At 42.6% G+C, this 18,211-nt stretch overlaps 1 protein-coding gene across 1 annotated transcript in view; it reads right to left on the minus strand.

Annotated features, from left to right (window-relative positions):
• TPH2 (tryptophan hydroxylase 2) overlaps nt 1-18,211 on the minus strand; it is a 97,785-nt gene that overhangs the window by 22,266 nt on the left and 57,308 nt on the right. The window contains exon 8 of the mRNA XM_070407634.1: nt 15,143-15,269. Coding sequence (XP_070263735.1) covers nt 15,143-15,269 — 127 coding nt within the window. The remainder of the gene's footprint in view (nt 1-15,142; nt 15,270-18,211) is intronic.

Raw genomic sequence — 18,211 nt, forward strand, 5'->3', positions numbered from 1 at the left:
CTCAGAAACAAATTCATGAGGAGGAGCAGCCAAGGTCTGAAACCCAAATTTATTGCTTTCTTTAGTTATTAAGGGAGGGTTGCATGTATCAATGAACAGCATCACTCCTAATCTGCTTGAAAAGTTTAGTCAGCGTTTCATATTTCATGTGCTTTCTCTGGCACAAACAATATTTATTCATTTGTTTTTCCCAGGCTGTTTTCTGCGACTTGCCTTTCTTTATGTTCACTCAAGGGAGGTGTGCTAATTAAGTCAGGGGAGGCCTCCTCCATCTCCAGGGAGAAACTTGACATCTTTTAAAGGAGGGCTTCCCTTTATTATGTATGGTTAAAGCCCTTCCCATTGCAAGGTAGCATGCCGTCTCCATCTAAAACCCCTTTGTATTATCAACTGCACAGTCTGCATTTCAGAAGAGAAACCCTGAGTTCTTGAAAGTTAGAGAATTACCCAAGGTCACACGGAAGAGTAGAAATTCTCTACAGAGGCCTTTCCTGTACTTGAGTCTTACTGATGTGGCCACCTAGATACCGAAGAGCACAGTCATGTCATATTCACTAGCTAGCATTTATTGGACACTTCGCACTGTGCTAAGCAGCTTTACAATGCATTATCTCATTAATCCCCAACAGATCTACAAGACTTGATAGCATCGTTGTTCTCATTTTGAAGATGAAGAAACTAAGGCACAGAGAGGTTAATTAACTTAACCAAGGTTACCCAGCCAGTAAATGATAGAGCCTAAATGTGAACCTAAGTCATTTGACTGTAAAGTCTGCACTCTGAATTACCCACTACACATACTGCCTCACTAGCAGTTCCCTCAGATACAGAGGCTCAAGGAAAACCAAAAGTGTAGTATACCGTGGGGTTCACTCTATTTTATTCCAGTTTTCTCTTGTACTCCCTACGGTATGATTATCTGAGATCAAGTGCTATGAGGAAAGAGGTTTATGATCTTACTCAAAAAGAGAACAAAAGGAAGGTGAATATTGATGAAAGTAGCACTCACTAATGGTGACAAGACTAATGCAACATTTCAAGACCGAAGATTAAAATATATATGGAAACCAACTTTTTAATTTAAAATAAAAAAAAGTTGTGCCCTGACCAGTTTGGCTCAGTGGCTAGAGCGTCGGCCTGTGGACTGAAGAGTCCCAGGTTCGATTCCGGTCAAGGGCATGTACCTTGGTTGCGGGCACATCCCCAGAAGGGGGTGTGCAGGAGGCAGCTGATCGATGTTTCTCTCTCATCGATGTTTCCAACTCTCTATCCCTCTCCCTTCCTCTCTGTAAAAAATCAATAAAATATATTTTTTTAAAAGTTGTATTGGACAACTCCTTAAAAAAAAAAAAAAGAAAAAGCAAATGAAACTCATTAGCCACATATGATGTTCACTAAAACACTGCAACTTATGTGAGCCAAAGTCATAAACCCCATATTTCTAAAGAGTACTTCCAACTTGTTCTTTAATCTGTTGATGTAAAAGATAAAGCCTCTCCTGACAGCACCGGTCTTTGGTAAATGGATGAACACCTCGTTGCTCCTTTTCCCAAAGCCAGGACTCGCTTTGACTTAGTTCTTACTTGACTTGGCAAACTGACTTTGCCGGAAAACTAGAAGGCTATGGGCCAAAATGTTAACAGTGTGATCACTACCATGATGTTGCAAATGATCTTTATATCCTTTTCCTTATTCATTTAAACATTTTTTCTACAATGAATATCCTTCACTTTTGTAATAAGGAGGAGAAACAATGGTTTTTGTACAGACTTTTCAGTAAAGGAGCTCCCCAGTCGCCCTGCCTCAGCCTTCCCTTCAGTGCTCAGGGACTGACTGTTTACGGACACTATAAAGACAGACTTGCAGACCCTGGGAAGAATGATGAGGCCCCCTGGGTGACTGATTCCTCCCCACCCTCCCAGCATTCTTACTCACACCTACTCTGGATTTAAGCCCTCAAATGACAGCATTTCCATTTTCTGTGAAACCTTTCCTCAGTATGAAATCCACCCATCAGAAATATCCCAAACATGCCATCCTTACAGTGGCAAGCATATAAAACTCTAAGCAACTCACAATATTTCTGAGAAGGGAGCAAAGAGATTTTTAATCGCTGTGTGTTCAATGTCATGCCGTGTTCCCCTTTGTGCTTCCATGCATTGTGGTGGCTCATAATGTACAGTAATACATTTTACATCTGCTGAAAGCATTCTGGGTTTTTATATCACAGTTCAGAAGAATAGCTCTGAAAATCCTTTTGACTCTTTTATATGAAAACTACATTTGTGGAATGGGGTAATTAAATTCCTATAGTTTAATATAATGTTACCTCTGCTATTCTAGCTCATAAAAAGAAAAAAATCCCAACCATCTTCTCTCTGCTTTTGCTAGAAATGGAATTACACCACAGATATTTCTGTTAATACAAGTGCATGATTTTGAGAGCCTGCTCCATTGTAGTTAAACCAGAAGACTCCTTCTTTTGTACATCTTTATGGAAATTGAAATGACTGCAAAAGTCTTCTGTGCTTGATGAATGCGTTCTGGCTTACTTTAAGAAGAAAAAATAAGAAAGGCTCAATGTCAGGGCTTTCAAATCACAGGGAGAAGTTAGCTCTAGATGAAGACCTAGTGGATTTCAGGTCTTAAAATGACTTTAAATTTACTTAAATTATAATACAGTTCCTTTGGTGCGGTTAGGATTTCTTGGGTAAGGTAAGATCAAGTACTATCATACTTGGGTATGAGGTAGATAATGGCATGGCATACATCACTAAAATATTTCATCTCATTTGCTCTTCATTCAGCACTCTATGGGAGAACATCACCATTTTAAGAAGACATTTCAGGCACAAAGAGATCACATAATTTGTCCCTGAGTACAAGGTTAGGAAGTAACAAAGCTGGCACTAACATCATCAAAAAAAACCAACAAGAGATAACAAATATTAATGAGGATGTGGAGAAAAAGGAACCCTTTACACTGTTGGTAAGGATATAAATTGGTACAGCCACTATGGAAAACAATATGGAGGTTTATCCCAAAAAAATAAAAAATAGAACTACCATACAATCTAGCAATTCCACTTCTGAGTATATATTCAAGGAAATAAAAAGAGGATCTCAAAGAGATATCTGCACTCCCATGTTTACCCATGTTTATTGCAGAACTATTCAAATAGTCAAGATATGGAAACAAACTAAGTGTCCATCAATGATGTGTGTTAGTGTGTGTGTGTGTGTGTGTGTGTGTGTGTGTGTTATTTGGTCATAAGAAGGAATTCTGCCATTTTCAATAACAAGAATGGATCTAGAGGGCATTATGCTAAGTGAAATAAGTCAGACAGAGGAAGACAACTAGACAACTACTGTATGATATTACTTGTATGTAGAATCTCAAATGCCAAACTCATAAAAGGAAGAATTGGTCAAAGGGTACAAGTCTCCAATAATAATTCCCCAAAATAGCCGAAACCGGTTTGGCTCAGTGAATAGAGCATCGGCCTGCGGACTGAAAGGTCCCAGGTTCGATTCCGGTCAAGGGCATGTACCTGGGTTGCGGGCACATCCCCAGCAGGAGATGTGCAGGAGGCAGCTGATCGATGTTTCTCTCTCATCGATGTTTCTAACTCTCTATCTCTTTCCCTTTCTCTCTGTAAAAAATCAATAAAATATATTTTAAAAAAAAATAATTCCCCAAAATCAGTTCTGGGGCATCTAATGCACAGCATGGTGATTATAATACTATATTATATACTTGAAAGTCTCTAAACGAGTAGATCTTAAATGTCTCACCACAGAAAAAGAAATGGCAATTATGTGACATGATACAGGTGTTCGCTAACTAATCATTTTGCAATATGTAAGTGTATTATATCAAGTTGTTTACCTTAAACGTGCATATTGTTATGTGTCCATTATCTATATAATTAAAACCCTAAGCGACCGGGCGACCATTTGACCAGTCACTATGACGTGCACTGACCACCAGGGGGGCAGATGCTCAACACAGGAGCTGCCCCCTGGTGGTCAGTGCACTCCCACAGCAGGAGTGCCACTCAGTTGACTTATGGTGCCAGATGCCGGGCCCACAGCTAGCGAGCACAACTGTGGCTGCATGAGCCTCTCCCGCCTCCATGCAGCGCTACCGAGCAGTAGCGGCAGGCACAGCAGGGCCAGGATGAGCGGGAGCAGCACCTGGCCCGGGCTCAGGCTCCTCCCCAGCCGCCTGCCACTTTGAGCACTACTACATCCCTCGGGGGTCCCAGATTGCAAGAGGGACCCCACCGGTGCACAAATCTGTGCACTGGGCCTCCAGTATGTCAATAAATCTGGAGATAAAAAATCTGGCACTTGAGCCCCATTGAGCGAACTTCAGATTCAGACCCTTTCCACCCAGATCACACCACACCACACACTGCCAATCAAACATCCTGAATAGCAGCTTCATCAAGTGCTGAGGGAACCCCCACTGCTGACTTGTGGCATTTACGTGGATAAAATTAAGTGGGCACAGAGCTCACTCAGCACACAGAGAATGAACAGTTACCAAAGCAGCTCCATTTTTATGAGTTTCCAAATACCTAAAGTAGGTTGTGGGGTTTTGTTTTATTTGTTTTGTTTTGTTTTTTCATCTGCAGTTATATAATAGCTCTCTGAAGCCCCTAGGACATAGTTATAAATGATGAAGAAAGAACTGAGTTGCAAAAATATACAGCTATACTTGATTGCAAATGGATTTGTTTCTAAACACAGTGGGCAATCTATAGCTCTTTTTAAATATATATTTTCATGGATTTTAGAGAAGAAGGGAGAGAGAGAAAGAGAAACATCAATGATGACAGAGAGTCATCTATCAGCTGCCTCCTGCATGCCCCACACTGAGGATCGAGCCTGGAACCCAGGCATATGCCCTAACCAGAAATCAAACCATAACCTCCTAGTTCATGGATGGACGCTCAATCACTGAGCCACGCCAGCCGGGCTAGAGCTCATTTTTTAAATTCCAAATAATGGTGGTGTTCTCATCATGATGTGAATAGATGGCACACACCTCATAATGGCAACGATGAAGATCATACATGAAAAATACACAAAGAGATAGAGCAAAATAGTCTTAGCTCCTCTATCAAAATTCTCAGAAGACAGCTATCGTCAGAAGGAGGTGTGGCCTTGGAGCACCCTAGTGGAAAGAGACCAAGAGAAGCAAATGGGGAAAACTGAAAAAGACCTGAATAAGCTCTGTGGAGCTAGTTAAAGAAATACAGCGTTCTTTACGAGTGTTACTACTTTCCTATATGCATAGACGATATAAAAGTGAAAGCAATGAGTTGGGATATTAACTTTTAGTTAAGTTACTCTTGGAAATAACACACAAACTGAGCATCTACCCAGACATCTCAATTAAATATATATATAAGTACATTCCTTCCAGCCTTTTGTTAGCTTTGTATCAAATGATCCAAACACTTGAACTACTTCAAAGGTGCTACATGCACTAAATAAGCCCGGGGCTTATTAACTCAAGCTCTCTGCAGAGAAACTGAAATGATCACTCCTAATGTCATCCTTCTTCAGAAGGAACTAGAGCTTTCTTTTATTTTTTTAGATTGGAAAGAAGTCCCAAGGTTTTTATTTTAATTCATTTTTATTTCTATTTTTTTAGAGAAAGGAATGGAGAAACAAAGAGAGAGAGAGATTAATGTGAGAGAGAAATATTGATCAGTTGCCTCCTATAGATGGCCTGACTGGGGATCGAACCTGAAACCTGGGTATGTGCCCTGATCAGAAATCGAAACTGCCACCTTTTGGCGTACAGGACAATGCTCCAACCAAGTGAGCCACACTGGCCAGGGCTAGAGCTTTCTTTTAAAAACATCTGAAAGTTCCCACCTCCAGCCAAGTAGGCAAAGACATGAGAGACCGGGAAACAAGCTGATGTCCTCGGCAGGCAGGCAGGAAAACATTAATGGGCAATTCACAAACTAGGGCTGCCTTTACAGTTACACTTCTACTATGAATTACAGTTGATTATTAGTTTAAGGCTGAATGTACATTTTATTGCCACTCTCAGCATGGGAAAGTACCGGTTATACCTGAAAATTCAAACACACTTGATTCATGGCCATCAAAAGCCCCAATCAATGCAAACAACTTCACTTGGAACAGATAAATTATTTGTTTTGATAAAGTATAAACAGAATCCTGTATTACTGATTTTATGACATTTCTTTCCTGCAAAAAAATAAAATAAAATAAAAATTAACTGGTCTCTACTCACAATGAAGTCAACCCTTTCAAAAAGTATGCTAGACTTGTATCTCCTAAACTGTGCTCCTTGAAGTATTAATAGTCTGGGATGCTAATACACATTCATAAAAAATAGACTTCTATGACCATATAATGTAGTTTCTCAATTCTCAAGTTCACTTTTTTTTACTTTTTAACCTTTATTTAACATTTCCAAAATGGAGCCTCATTTTACAAGGGAAAAAAAAAATGCTGGTTTGGCTCAGTGAATAGAGCATCGGCCTGAGGACTGAACTGTACCAGGTTAGATTCCAGTCAAGGACACATGCCTGGGTTTCGGGCTCAGTCCCTAGTAGGGGGAGTGCAGGAGGCATCATTGATGTTTCTATCTCCCTTTCTCTTCCTTTCTGAAATCAATAAAATATAAATAAATAAATAAATAAATGCTAGCTGAATCTTTTTTCCCCCTTAAAAAATAAAACTATTAAGTGAAGGGTGTGTTTTACAACCAATTCCATCTTAAAATGGAGAAAGCATGGTAAACTTGGGAAAATAATTTTTTTATCACTTGTGGAGATTTGTTCTGCACCTTATCTTATTAAGGGTTCTGAAAAGTCCTGCACTTTATAAACAAAGCTTGTCACTTTAACTCAGTGTTTCCCAAATCTATTTTTCCATGGATCCCTCCTTTTACAGAACTCATAATATCATTTCATTAGACTAGAGTTCTGAGAACAGATTCTGGGAAAGTCTGCTTATTCCTTCATTACCCTTGGCCAAGACACCTCTCTCACCAACTTAGGAAGACCCAGCGGCAGAATTCCTTCCATCAGAAAGTGAACAGAAACATGTGTCGGGGTCAACAGAACTGAACAGATGACCTAAAACTCTCAATCCAGGGAAAATTCCAACTGGGCCACGGGCTGATTTGTTCTGCTTGGGAAACATCTGTGGTGTATTCACACTGATTGCTTTCTCCTAAGAGTGATGAACAGTTTTTTTCTGTTTAAATGCCTTTCTGATGTGAGAAATGAATAGACTGAATTGAAGCCATCTGCATCATAGGATGGGATTCACCGTCTGGTGAACGGAGCCCCTTACATTTCCTAACATTTGGGAGAAGAGAAATCAATATTTTCCTAGGACTAGCTCCTCAGTTTACCTTATCAGCAAGTTTCTGTTTGTGAATTCCTGAACAATTCAATGATAGAAGACATATGGCAAAATAGCAGGAGGCGGGAGAGTGTGAGAGCAGACACGTAAAACAGAACCAATGACACGGCACTCCTAGATTCCAGGGTCCATCTTCAGGCCCAGAATAAGTCCTAATACACTCATCTCACGCCCCACAGAATTTAGCTGCTGATACCCTATTAGTCCAGTCCTTAGAAGAAAGTATCAAATATGAAAATAAGTTTAAAAGATTGCCCAGCCAGTGTGGTTCAGTGGTTGAGCATCAACCTATGAACCAGAAAGTCACGGTTCAATTCCCAGTCAGGGTATATGCCTGGATTACAGCTTGATCCCCAGTAGGGTCGTGCAGGAGACAGCCAAGTAATGAGTCTCTTTCGTCATTGATGTTTCTCTCTTTCCTCTCTCTCTCTCTCTCTCTCTCCCCCCCCCCTTCCTCTCTGAAATAAAAAAATATATTTTTTTAAAATAATTAAAAAAAATAAAAGATTACCATGTGCCTATTCAAAGACATACGTGAGCATTGTCCAACCGGCCCACCTGTCTAACAGGTCTCCGGCTCCTCTTGGACCAGCAGCATCAGCATTACCTGAGGTCTCGTCAGAAATGCCATCATACCTCAGGCTGCATTCTGTGCGCCCAGGATCTGCATTTCCACAAGATCCCTAGGTTACTTTATATTACAGAAAAAAAGTACTGATCTAGGAGCTACATAACCTTTGTCTGACTTCCTGTTTACTGATGATCAGGGCCCACATGCTGTGAGTTAGATGCTACCTTGTGAAGATTGATAAGTTGCACGTTATTTTAATTCACTAGACACGTAAATGATCTCTGCCTGATAGAAAAGATAACTTCAAGGTTACGGTTTCTTGTCCTGTAAAACAGAAGCCATTTTGCACCTTATTCCAGGATTCTTTCTTTCAGCGACTAGATAGTCTCAATCCCCCAAGTTCCTCTCAGAGCTGGATTGACCACCCTGCTTTTCTCTCATTATTGAGTTAAATCAAATCTTTGACACGTGCTCAACATATATGTATGACAGTCTTGCTTACAACTGCTTAAAAGTATAAATTATAATTCAAACAACACTGAGATACTTATTTTTAGTGAACACTGTATTAGCTATCTTTTCCTAAGGAAAAAATTGCCATTGTCCAGCAAAAAGGCACTGAGAATGTTCAATATGATATGAAGATGAATCTAGGGCGGGCTGGTAGTCTAGCATATAATCTAGCTCTAGATACAAGGGCTGGCAACTGAGAGCCTATATGTTTCAGCTTGCAGACATAATGTGTAGCCAAAGAGCTTTAGTCTTGTTTTAATTTTTGAATTGGAAGGTGTAATGGGCCTTCCCCAGTTCTCCACAGGCTCCAATACTCCTTCTCATCTTATATCAGGCTGTTTCACACGTGTTTGCTACCCATCTGGTCCCTAAGGCATTTACATTTACAACCTTTAGAGAAGACACTAATCTATTAAATCCACTTAAGCCAGCACTACAGTGGGAAATGGCTGGTCTCAAAATTATAGCACACTCTACACAGCCCTTATTGAGAGGATTTTTGCATATCTGTCACACACAGACCCCGGACTGCTATGAAGAGCATGAAAAGAGTGCAGCTGCCGAAACCAGTGGCCTTATTCATTACCCACCAGAGGGCAAATTATTTACATGTATAACAATTCATTTGAAATACATTTACCAAGCAGCAGCATCAATTTCTTCTGATACAAAAGAGTTTCATTTAAATGGTTCTCAGGGCGTAGAAACCATTGCCCACATAAAACAGCGGAGATAGCTTCATTCTCAAAGCTGAGCATTATTAAAATGTCAAAATAAATAACAGGCAGAAATATAGCAACGGAAGGCAGTAGCTCCAGGCAATAGCCTGGTCCCTCTGAAACCAGACCCAGAAGTTCAAAAGCAGCGGGACAAGACAGAGTTTGGCGATGCCAATTAGTCCTAGTGGGGGTTGTTTTCTTCCTTAGGTAGATTCGTTGACAGCACATCACAGAAAGTTATTAAGTGTCTGCTTTCACCAGGCATGACTCTCTTTTTCATCAGTGCTTAAATTCACGAAACAAGGAAAAGCAGACACAATATAAACAAAGTCATTAATAATATAAATCTCACCTAGAGTAAGAGAGTAATATGGCCTGTCTCATTGGTCTGCATAAAATGATTTCCACAGTTTTCCATTTGCCCTCTCTATGGATTTCTCTTCTTTGGTACATCTCATCTCATTTTATTCTAGGATTTCTTCAGGAGCCTTAATGAGAACAACTTTGAGGAAATTGGCTAATAATACCTCCATTTCTCATCTGGACAGCTAAGAGGGCTTGCTAGCCACCACTATCCCCCACCACTGGACATTGTACCCCTCCTAGTGAGACCTTAGCTCTAATCTCTTAGTCTTTGCAATTGGGTCATTAAATTGGGCTTCTAGCTTCGCCTATGGCTTGAGGGTCATTAATATGCATGTCATTGGATAGGTTATTTATTCCGGGGGTTTACTTTGAAATTGCCTGCCTGAAATCTGTGTTTTCTTTTCAGACCACGTTCCAGCAGTTTTTTATTCACTTTGGTTCTAACTGAGGGATGGCATGTGGTTCGAGAAGTCAAAGGAAGTTTTAGCATCATTTCAGGAAAAATCGTCCTGACCCCCTCAATTGTGAGTCTATCCTCTAGAGCAGTGGTTCTCAACCTTCCTAATGCCGCGACCCTTTAATACAGTTCCTCATGTTGTGGTGACCCCCAACCATAAAATTATGTTCGGCCGAAACCGGTTTGGCTCAGTGGATAGAGCGTCGGCCTGCGGACTGAAGGGTCCCGGGTTCGATTCCGGTCAAGGGCATGTACCTGGGTTGCGGGCACATCCCCAGTGGGAGATGTGCAGGAGGCAGCTGATCGATGTTTCTAACTATCTATCTCTCTCCCTTCCTCTCTGTAAAAAATCAATAAAATATATTTTTAAAAAAAAATTATTTTCGTTGCTACTTCATAACTGTCATTTTGCTACTGTTATGAATCGTAATGTAAATATCTGATATGCAGGATGTATTTTCATTGTCACAAATTGAACATAATTAAAGCATAGTGATTAATCACAAAAACAATATGTAATTATATATGTGTTTTCCGATGGTCTTAGGCGACCCCTGTGAAAGGGTCGTTCGACCCCCAAAGGGGTTGCGACCCACAGGTTGAGAACCGCTGCTCCAGAGGCTTCAGTCACACTGAAAGGGCTTTCCAAATTTCTCTTTGGTCTGCAAAACACTGTTCAAAGTAAGTGGGCAATCTCTAAAATTGGAAAGGATAAGAACTGTGAAGCTTGTGAGAGAGGAAACCAAAGAGAGTTGGCTGGGGCTCATGCAATATGGGGAAACGAGAAATACCAGCAAGATCAGGCAAAACCATGGTGAGACAACACCTCTCCACCCCAAATCTCCACTGCATTTAGAAGAGACCCAAAGTCCTTCAGGTGAAAGTCTTTTGCAAGTTTACACTCTGATTGCTTTTTTTAAAAAAAACTGCAAGATTCTGGGCAGGTTGGCTCCCTTGGGAGATCGTTGATCCTCCCTCACCTGTCACCAGTCACTTCCTATACAGTGAAGACCCTCTCTGCTGGCCCCTGCTCCCATTCTGAATTCCATTCTCCAATCTCAGAACTCACACAAACTTAGAAGATTTACCTTAAATCCACTTCTCCTACATATCTGCTCATGTATCTCAATAAAAGTTGACACTGACTTGGAGTGTTCTGTATTTCTGTGTACTAGAGTGTTAGTTCTTTGAAGCAAGTACTACCTTTCAGGGTTTTTTTTTTTTAATCCCTTTTTTGTGGTACCTGAGATTCTTTAACCTCTTAAAGAATGTCTGTTGACTTGATTGGCTATTTCAGAAAGGCAGGTACATTCCAGGGAAAGGATAATGAAAAAAGAGAGAGAGAGAGAGCGAAGCATGATTAATGACCTAATGCTCTCTAACAGAAGAAAGTGTTTTCAGCTATTAGAGGCAGGGCGATCCACAGCCAAGGGTATTGGAATCATGCTAAGAAAGGTAAGTTCCAAAAGAAACTTGATCATCCGACAGATTTACTGGCTCTAATAAATACTTTTCAAGGTACATGTATTAGCTTTTTTCTTATAAATATCAAAATAGAAATGAAGACTAATGCCCCCCAAAGATGTCCATGCCCTAATCCCCAGAATCTGTACATATGTTAACTTTGTAGATATGATAAGGGCAGCATGAATTATCCAATAGGCCCAATGTGTCATATCAGTCTTTACAAGGAAAAGGCCATTCCCAGCAATAGTCAGTGGGAGAGAGATGTGACAATGGAAGAAAAGGCAGAAAAGATGCAACATGCTGGCTTGGAAGGTGGAAGAAGAGGTCCATGAGCCAAGGAATGTGGGCAACATCCAGAAGCCAGAAAAAGCAAGGAAACAGATTCTCCCCTGGAGCCTTCAAAGGGAACACAGTCCTGCCAACACCCTGACTTCAGCCCAGTGAAAACTATATTGGAATTCTAACCTTATGAAAGTGTAAAATAAACTTCTATCGTTTTAAGCCATGCATAATTGGTTACAGCAGCAAAAGGAAGTGAACACAAAAGGCTACCCTGGGCTTCAGTATGGCCCTCAAAACTGGGGAGCAGGCATTCCCTGCTGAGCCCCCAAACCAGAGAGATTTCTTATTCCAGCTGAAACTATCCTTCTACTAAAGGCCTGGTGCATGAAATTCGTGCACTGGGTGGGTGTCTCTCAGCCCAGCCTGCCCCCTCTCACAGTCTGGGAGACTTCAGGGGTTGTCCTACTGACAGCTTAGCCCTGCTCCCCACGGGGAGCGGACCTAAGCAACAGTCTGGCCATGGCGGATTGGAGCACGCCCCCCTGGGCGGGTCCGCTGGGGGCCTTGGTCCCAGGGCAGGCGGTGCAGCATGCCTGCCTGCAAACCCCCGGCAGGAGTGGCCTTGGAGCTGGGTAGCGCCAGGTCTGGGGGCGGGCTCCGAGCTGCTCAGAGCCCACCTGCAGCCCTGGTGTGTGCTGTGTGTCCACTGTGGCTGGGGGCGTGCTCTGAGCTGGTCGTGACACAGCTTCCTGAGCTGGTCATGATGTCCCGAACTAATTTGCATATTTCTCTCTTATTATATAGGATTCCCCCTTTTTCCTCTCTACCACTTGGCTGGCTTTTTCTCATCTTTCAAGACTCAGTACAAACTTTCTCTCCTCTGAAAAATCTTGTGGTTTTTTTTTCTATATAGGCTATAAAGGTCTGAAAACTGGGGACCATGTCATGTTCTTTGTACATGTTAGTTTGAAGGATGGAATTAATTAATCATCATTTGATGGAGTGTAAAAAATAAGGAACAATCAAACTGCTTTCTTGTCACTGCTTTTAAGAAAAAAGATCACTCACTCACTAGGATCCACTTTCATTGACATTCATCAAGTCCTACCTTAGTCTTTCTCCTCCTTTCTTTAGACACACACACACACACACACACACACACACAACCTGGCAGTTAAATCCCAGTTCCCAGTTTGTGGCTGTTTAGAGTCAGACGAGTAAGCAATACATTGATCCCTGATCAAAAAAAGGAGCTGTTAAAAAAAAATAAAAAAAGAGCTGTTGGAGGTCAAAGGCTGAAAGCAGAAAATTTCAAGGAAAATTTAAAAGGCAGGGAAAAGATTCCAAAATGTGGAATTTAAACCCAGATCCAAGATTTGAGAATTAAATAACAGGACTCATGTGTGATAGTTTTTAAAATATATCCACAAACATTTTGACACTCCTTTTCCAAAAATGTGAAGCCTAAGTTCCCCTCCCTTGAGTGTGGGCAGGAGTGAGTCCCTGCTAATGAATATAATATGGCTGATGTGAACAGCATAAGATCAAGTCAAAAAAGGCATTACAACTTCCTAGCCACATGAGTGACCCATCTTGGCCTGAGATCCCAAACCTTCAGGCAATCGCAGGCCCACATCTTGACAGCAACCAGAGGGGAGACCCTGAGCCGGAACCACTCAGCTGAGCTGTTCCCAAAGTCCCAACAACAAACACAGTGAGATAATAAATGTTCATTGTTTGAAGCCACTAAGTTTGGGGGTTGTTATGCAGCAAAACAGATAGTCAATATAAATGAGATACATTCCCTAGGGCCATGGTCGGCAAACTGCGGCTCGTGAGCCACATGCAGCTCTTTGGCCCCTTGAGTGTGGCTCTTCCACAAAATACCATGTGCGGGCGTGCACGTACAGTGCAATTGAAACTTCGTGGCCCATGCGCAGAAGTCGGTATTTTGTGGAAGAGCCACACTCAAGGGGCCAAAGAGCCGCAGTTTGCCGACCACTGCCCTAGGGCAAAGGTGACAAATTGGAAAGTTACGTACCTGATTTGGTCTACAAATATATTTTTCTCAGCTCAAAATGGTAGATTTTTTATGAGCCAAATTTTAAAAATCATTCAATTCTATTTACAAATCTAGATTGCCAGTCTCGCTCAAAAATGTGGAGATCTGGCAACACAAAAGTCTGCATTTCCATGCGGCAGCCATGAGCGGGAAGAGGACCAGCCTTCTGCTGTAGAAGATGCATGCTCTCCCGAAGTGCACTGGAGTCTTCACTAACCCCTGTTCATGTCTACACTACACCAACTGTGTGGCTTTTGCAGTGCTGTTCCTCTTTTAGTAGAGAAGTATTTGCCAGCTCCCATATCTCTATCAAAAGTAGGAAACAAAAGATATACTGAAAGGGCTGTGTGTCTTAAGAAGTCTAAGAAAAAACTAATTTCTTAGTGGAAGTGAAGAATATTCTTGCATGTCAAATATGCCCTACATGTGTGTCTGTATCAAATACACACAACTTAAGATCCCATTTTTTTTCTTTCTCTTGGAGCTTTGCTCATTTAGACTACCTGACTAGTCCCTGTAGGTAAGTGAGTTTGCCACGCTTGCTCTTTCTTATGGGCTCTTTGAAATGGGGCTAAAATAAGTCACATGAACTTGTCAGATCTGGCTCATCAGCATCTTCAAGATAGCTGCCAATACTACACCTTCCCTCTCATATTGCATGTTTTGAGAAGAACCTTGCTGAGACCATAGCATCTATAAAAATTTTCTGGTTTTGTACATATAATAATTGTTTAGCCTGAGCTTCTAATTGCTGACTCAAATTGTGTCTGAGTACAACCATAGCAACTAATCAAAGACATAATCCCAAGCACAACCCCTGCTTCACCATAAATGTATACCTTTTACTATTATTAATATTTCTAGGAAATCAACATTGAAAATGAGAGTCAGAAAAATACAGCACACAGAGCAAGCCTGGCCCACCACCAGCTTTTGTGAATGACGTTTTCTTGGAATATAGCCATTCTCGCTCATTGACATACTGTGGCTGCCTCTGCACCATAGTGGTTGAGCTGAGTAGTTGTGACAGAGACCTTATGCATGACCTGCAAAACTAAAAGATTTACTACTTAGCCAAAGCCTGAATAAGAGGAATCAAACACAAGTATGTGGATGATTAATAAGCACACTGCTTCAAAAGAACACAACACGGGAGAAGATAAAGTCACCATGCCCTACCCAGCATCTTTGCCTTAAAATCCATAGCTGATCACTCTAAAGCTTTCCTTACCTTACAAATGAGCAAAAAGTAGAACAGGTTTTTAAGTTGAAAATAAACTGACCGTGGCTAGTTTCTGAACATCTTCATCTGATGCTCCCAGAGATGCCAGGCCTATTTCTTGTGAAAATTGAGCAAACTTGGGGTCCGCTAGTAGTGGAACATGTCCCAGAAGTTCATGACACGTGTCTCTGACAAGAAAAACATCACAAAGAAATGTTATGCTAGAAGCTTTACCTATCACTGGTAGAACAAGACTTAAAATTCTAAACATAACCTTGATATGGTTACTCTAATTAATTTCTGTTAATTTCATCAATTCTAAGACTTTTATCACATTTTAGCAACTCTGAAATCCAGATGTACCTTACAGTTAATGGCATCTTAAATTATGATATATAATATTTTTAGTAAAATATTAGCGACCACTATTTACAAGTGCTTACTTTATATCAAGCACATAAGTGTTTTAATATATATATATATCCTATCTAATAATAGACAAAGTTTAAAATTAACCGTACCTCTGCTACGCTTCCCATTGGCTATTCAACGAGATATGCAAATTAACTGCCAACAAAGATGGCGGCCAGCAGCCATGCAGCTGAAGTGAGCAGGAAGCTTGCTTGCTCCAGTGATGGAGGAAGCCAAGCTTCCTTCCTGCTGTGGCTGGGCTCTGAGCTCCACTCTAAGCAACAAAGTTGCAATTATAGAAGCTAAACAAACCCTAGATACCTGCTTTCAGCAGGTCTTGGAGCTGGAGCGGCAACAAACTTTCAATTATAGAAGGTAAATAAATCCCAGAATAAAAAATAAAAGAAAAAAAGGAGAGGCTGAGAGCTTCAGTCGCCAGCAGGCTTGGCCAGCCTGAAAACCCTCAGCCACTCATCCAGACTGGCCAGGCACCCCAGTGGGGACCCCCACCCTGAAGGGGGTGCGGGCAGCCTGAAAACAGCCATCAGCCCCTCATCCAGGCTGGCCAGGCACCCCAGTGGGGACCCCCACCCTGAAGGGGGTGTGACCAGCTGCAAACACCCATCAGCCCCTCACCCAGGCTGGGGGACCCCCACCCTGATCGGGGACACCCTTCAGGGCAAACCAGCTGGCCCCCACCCATGCACCAGGCCTCTATCCTATATAGTAAAAGGGTAATATGCAAACTGACCCTAACAGCAGAAAGACTGTGAATGATTGGCCACTATGACACACACTAACCACCAGAGGGCAGACGCTCAATGCCGGAGCTGCCCTCTGGTGGTCAGTGAGCTCCCACATGGGGAGCTCTGCTCAGCCACAAGCCAGGCTGATGGCTGCCAGTACAGCGGTGGTGGTGGGAGCCTCTCCTGCCTCCTCAGCAGCACTAAGGATGTTCAACTGCAGCTTAGGTCTGCTCCCCGCTGGCAAGTGGACATCCCCCAGGGCTGCTGGGCTGCCAGAGGGATGTCTGATTGCCAGCTTTGGCCCAATCCCCTGGGGAGCAGGCCTAAGCCAGCAGGTGGTCATCCCGTGAGGGGTGTCAGACTGCGAGAGGGCACAGGCTGGGCTGAGGGACCTTCCCCCCTGCCCGAGTACACAAATTTTTGTGCACCGGGCCTCTAGTGTGTGTGTGTATGTGTGTGTGTGTATATATCTGAAACAACCAGGGGCCGTCATATCTGAAACAACCAAATGGATGACCGAACAGGCATGTGGAGCAACCAGGCCAGCAGGGGGTTAGTGAGGGGCAACCAAACGACTGAGCAGCAGGCTGTGTGGGGTGGCCAGGCCATCAGGGGGGCGCAGTGAGGGGCAACCAGGCCAGCAAGGGGCGCAGTTGGCGGTAATCAGGCTGGTAGGGGGGGCAGTTGGGGTTTGACCAGGCCAGTGGGGGGGGGGGGGGCAGTGAGGGGCAACCAGGCTGGCGAGGGGAGCAGTTAGGGGCGACCAGGTCGGCAGAGAGGGGGAGCTGTTTGGGGCAACCAGGTTGGTAGGGGGGGCAGTTGGGGGTGACCAGGCCAGCAGGGGGCCCAAGGCGATCAGGTAGGCAGGCAGGTTAGCAGTTAGGAGCCAGCAGTCCTGGATTGTAAGAGGGATGTCCAACTGCCGGTTTACAGGATTGGGCCTAACCAGCAGTTGGACATCTCCTGAGGGGTCCCTGATTGGAGAGGGTGCAGGCTGGGCTGAGGGTCCTCCCCCCCCCGCACAAATTTCATGCACCGGGCCTCTAGTGTGTGTGTGTGTGTGTGTGTGTGTGTGTGTATTTAATCCTCAAGAGAAACTTAGAGGATTAAAGTAACTTATTAGTACAAGATCCTGTAGCTCAGGGGTGAGCCAACTACAGCCATAGACCAAATCTGGCCCACTGCTTGTTTTTGTAAATAAAGTTTTATTAGAAAACAGTCATGTTCATTCATTTATGTATTGTCTGTGACCCCTTTTGACTAAAACAGCAGAGTTGAGTAGTTGTGACTGAGATCATATGGCCCACAAAGCCTGAAATATTTACTAGCTGGCCCTTTACAGAAAAAAAGCTTGCTGACACTTGCAATAGGTAGTGATAAAACCAAAATATGGTTTTATCCAGCTTGTTATGATTTCCAAATTCTTGCTCCTAACCCTTCAGTTGCACTGCATCTCATGTTACATTTTGCCAGGCTCTGTGAAACAGCAGAGGATCATATTGTCGTCATCAGAGTGGCTTTCCCCATAGTCAATTTATCTGCCTATAACACAAGCAATTGCCTTGAGCCTGCAGAATGCAAGACCCTCCTAGCCCTCTGCTTTGGCTCACCTGATCTAAGTAATAAAAGAAGCTTAGAGCCTTGCTCATTTGCCTGAGCTTCCATTTGGAGCCAAATGACCAGGCAAAGGCAGTATGTGTCACAATTTATCAAGGCAGATGACTTACTGAGTCATCTCCATGAATCACAGACTGTTTCCTAAAACCACACTATATTGGAACAAAGTCCCCCATGCCTCTCTGAAAATGGATCAAGAGGCAGCAATATTTTATTTTCTTTACAAAAACCAATTAGCCAGGTAGTAATTGAAAGATGTTTCCTGATTTCACCTGGGCTCCTCTGAAGTGTATCACATCAAACAGGTGCCATAATATAAATGCCAGGTGCAACCACCATATTACAAGTATAAAGTA

Source organism: Myotis yumanensis, unplaced genomic scaffold (assembly GCF_028538775.1).
Source record: "Myotis yumanensis isolate MYYU_CA2020_CCGP unplaced genomic scaffold, mMyoYum1.0.hap1 SCAF_3, whole genome shotgun sequence".
Classification (NCBI taxonomy): Eukaryota; Metazoa; Chordata; class Mammalia; order Chiroptera; family Vespertilionidae; genus Myotis; species Myotis yumanensis.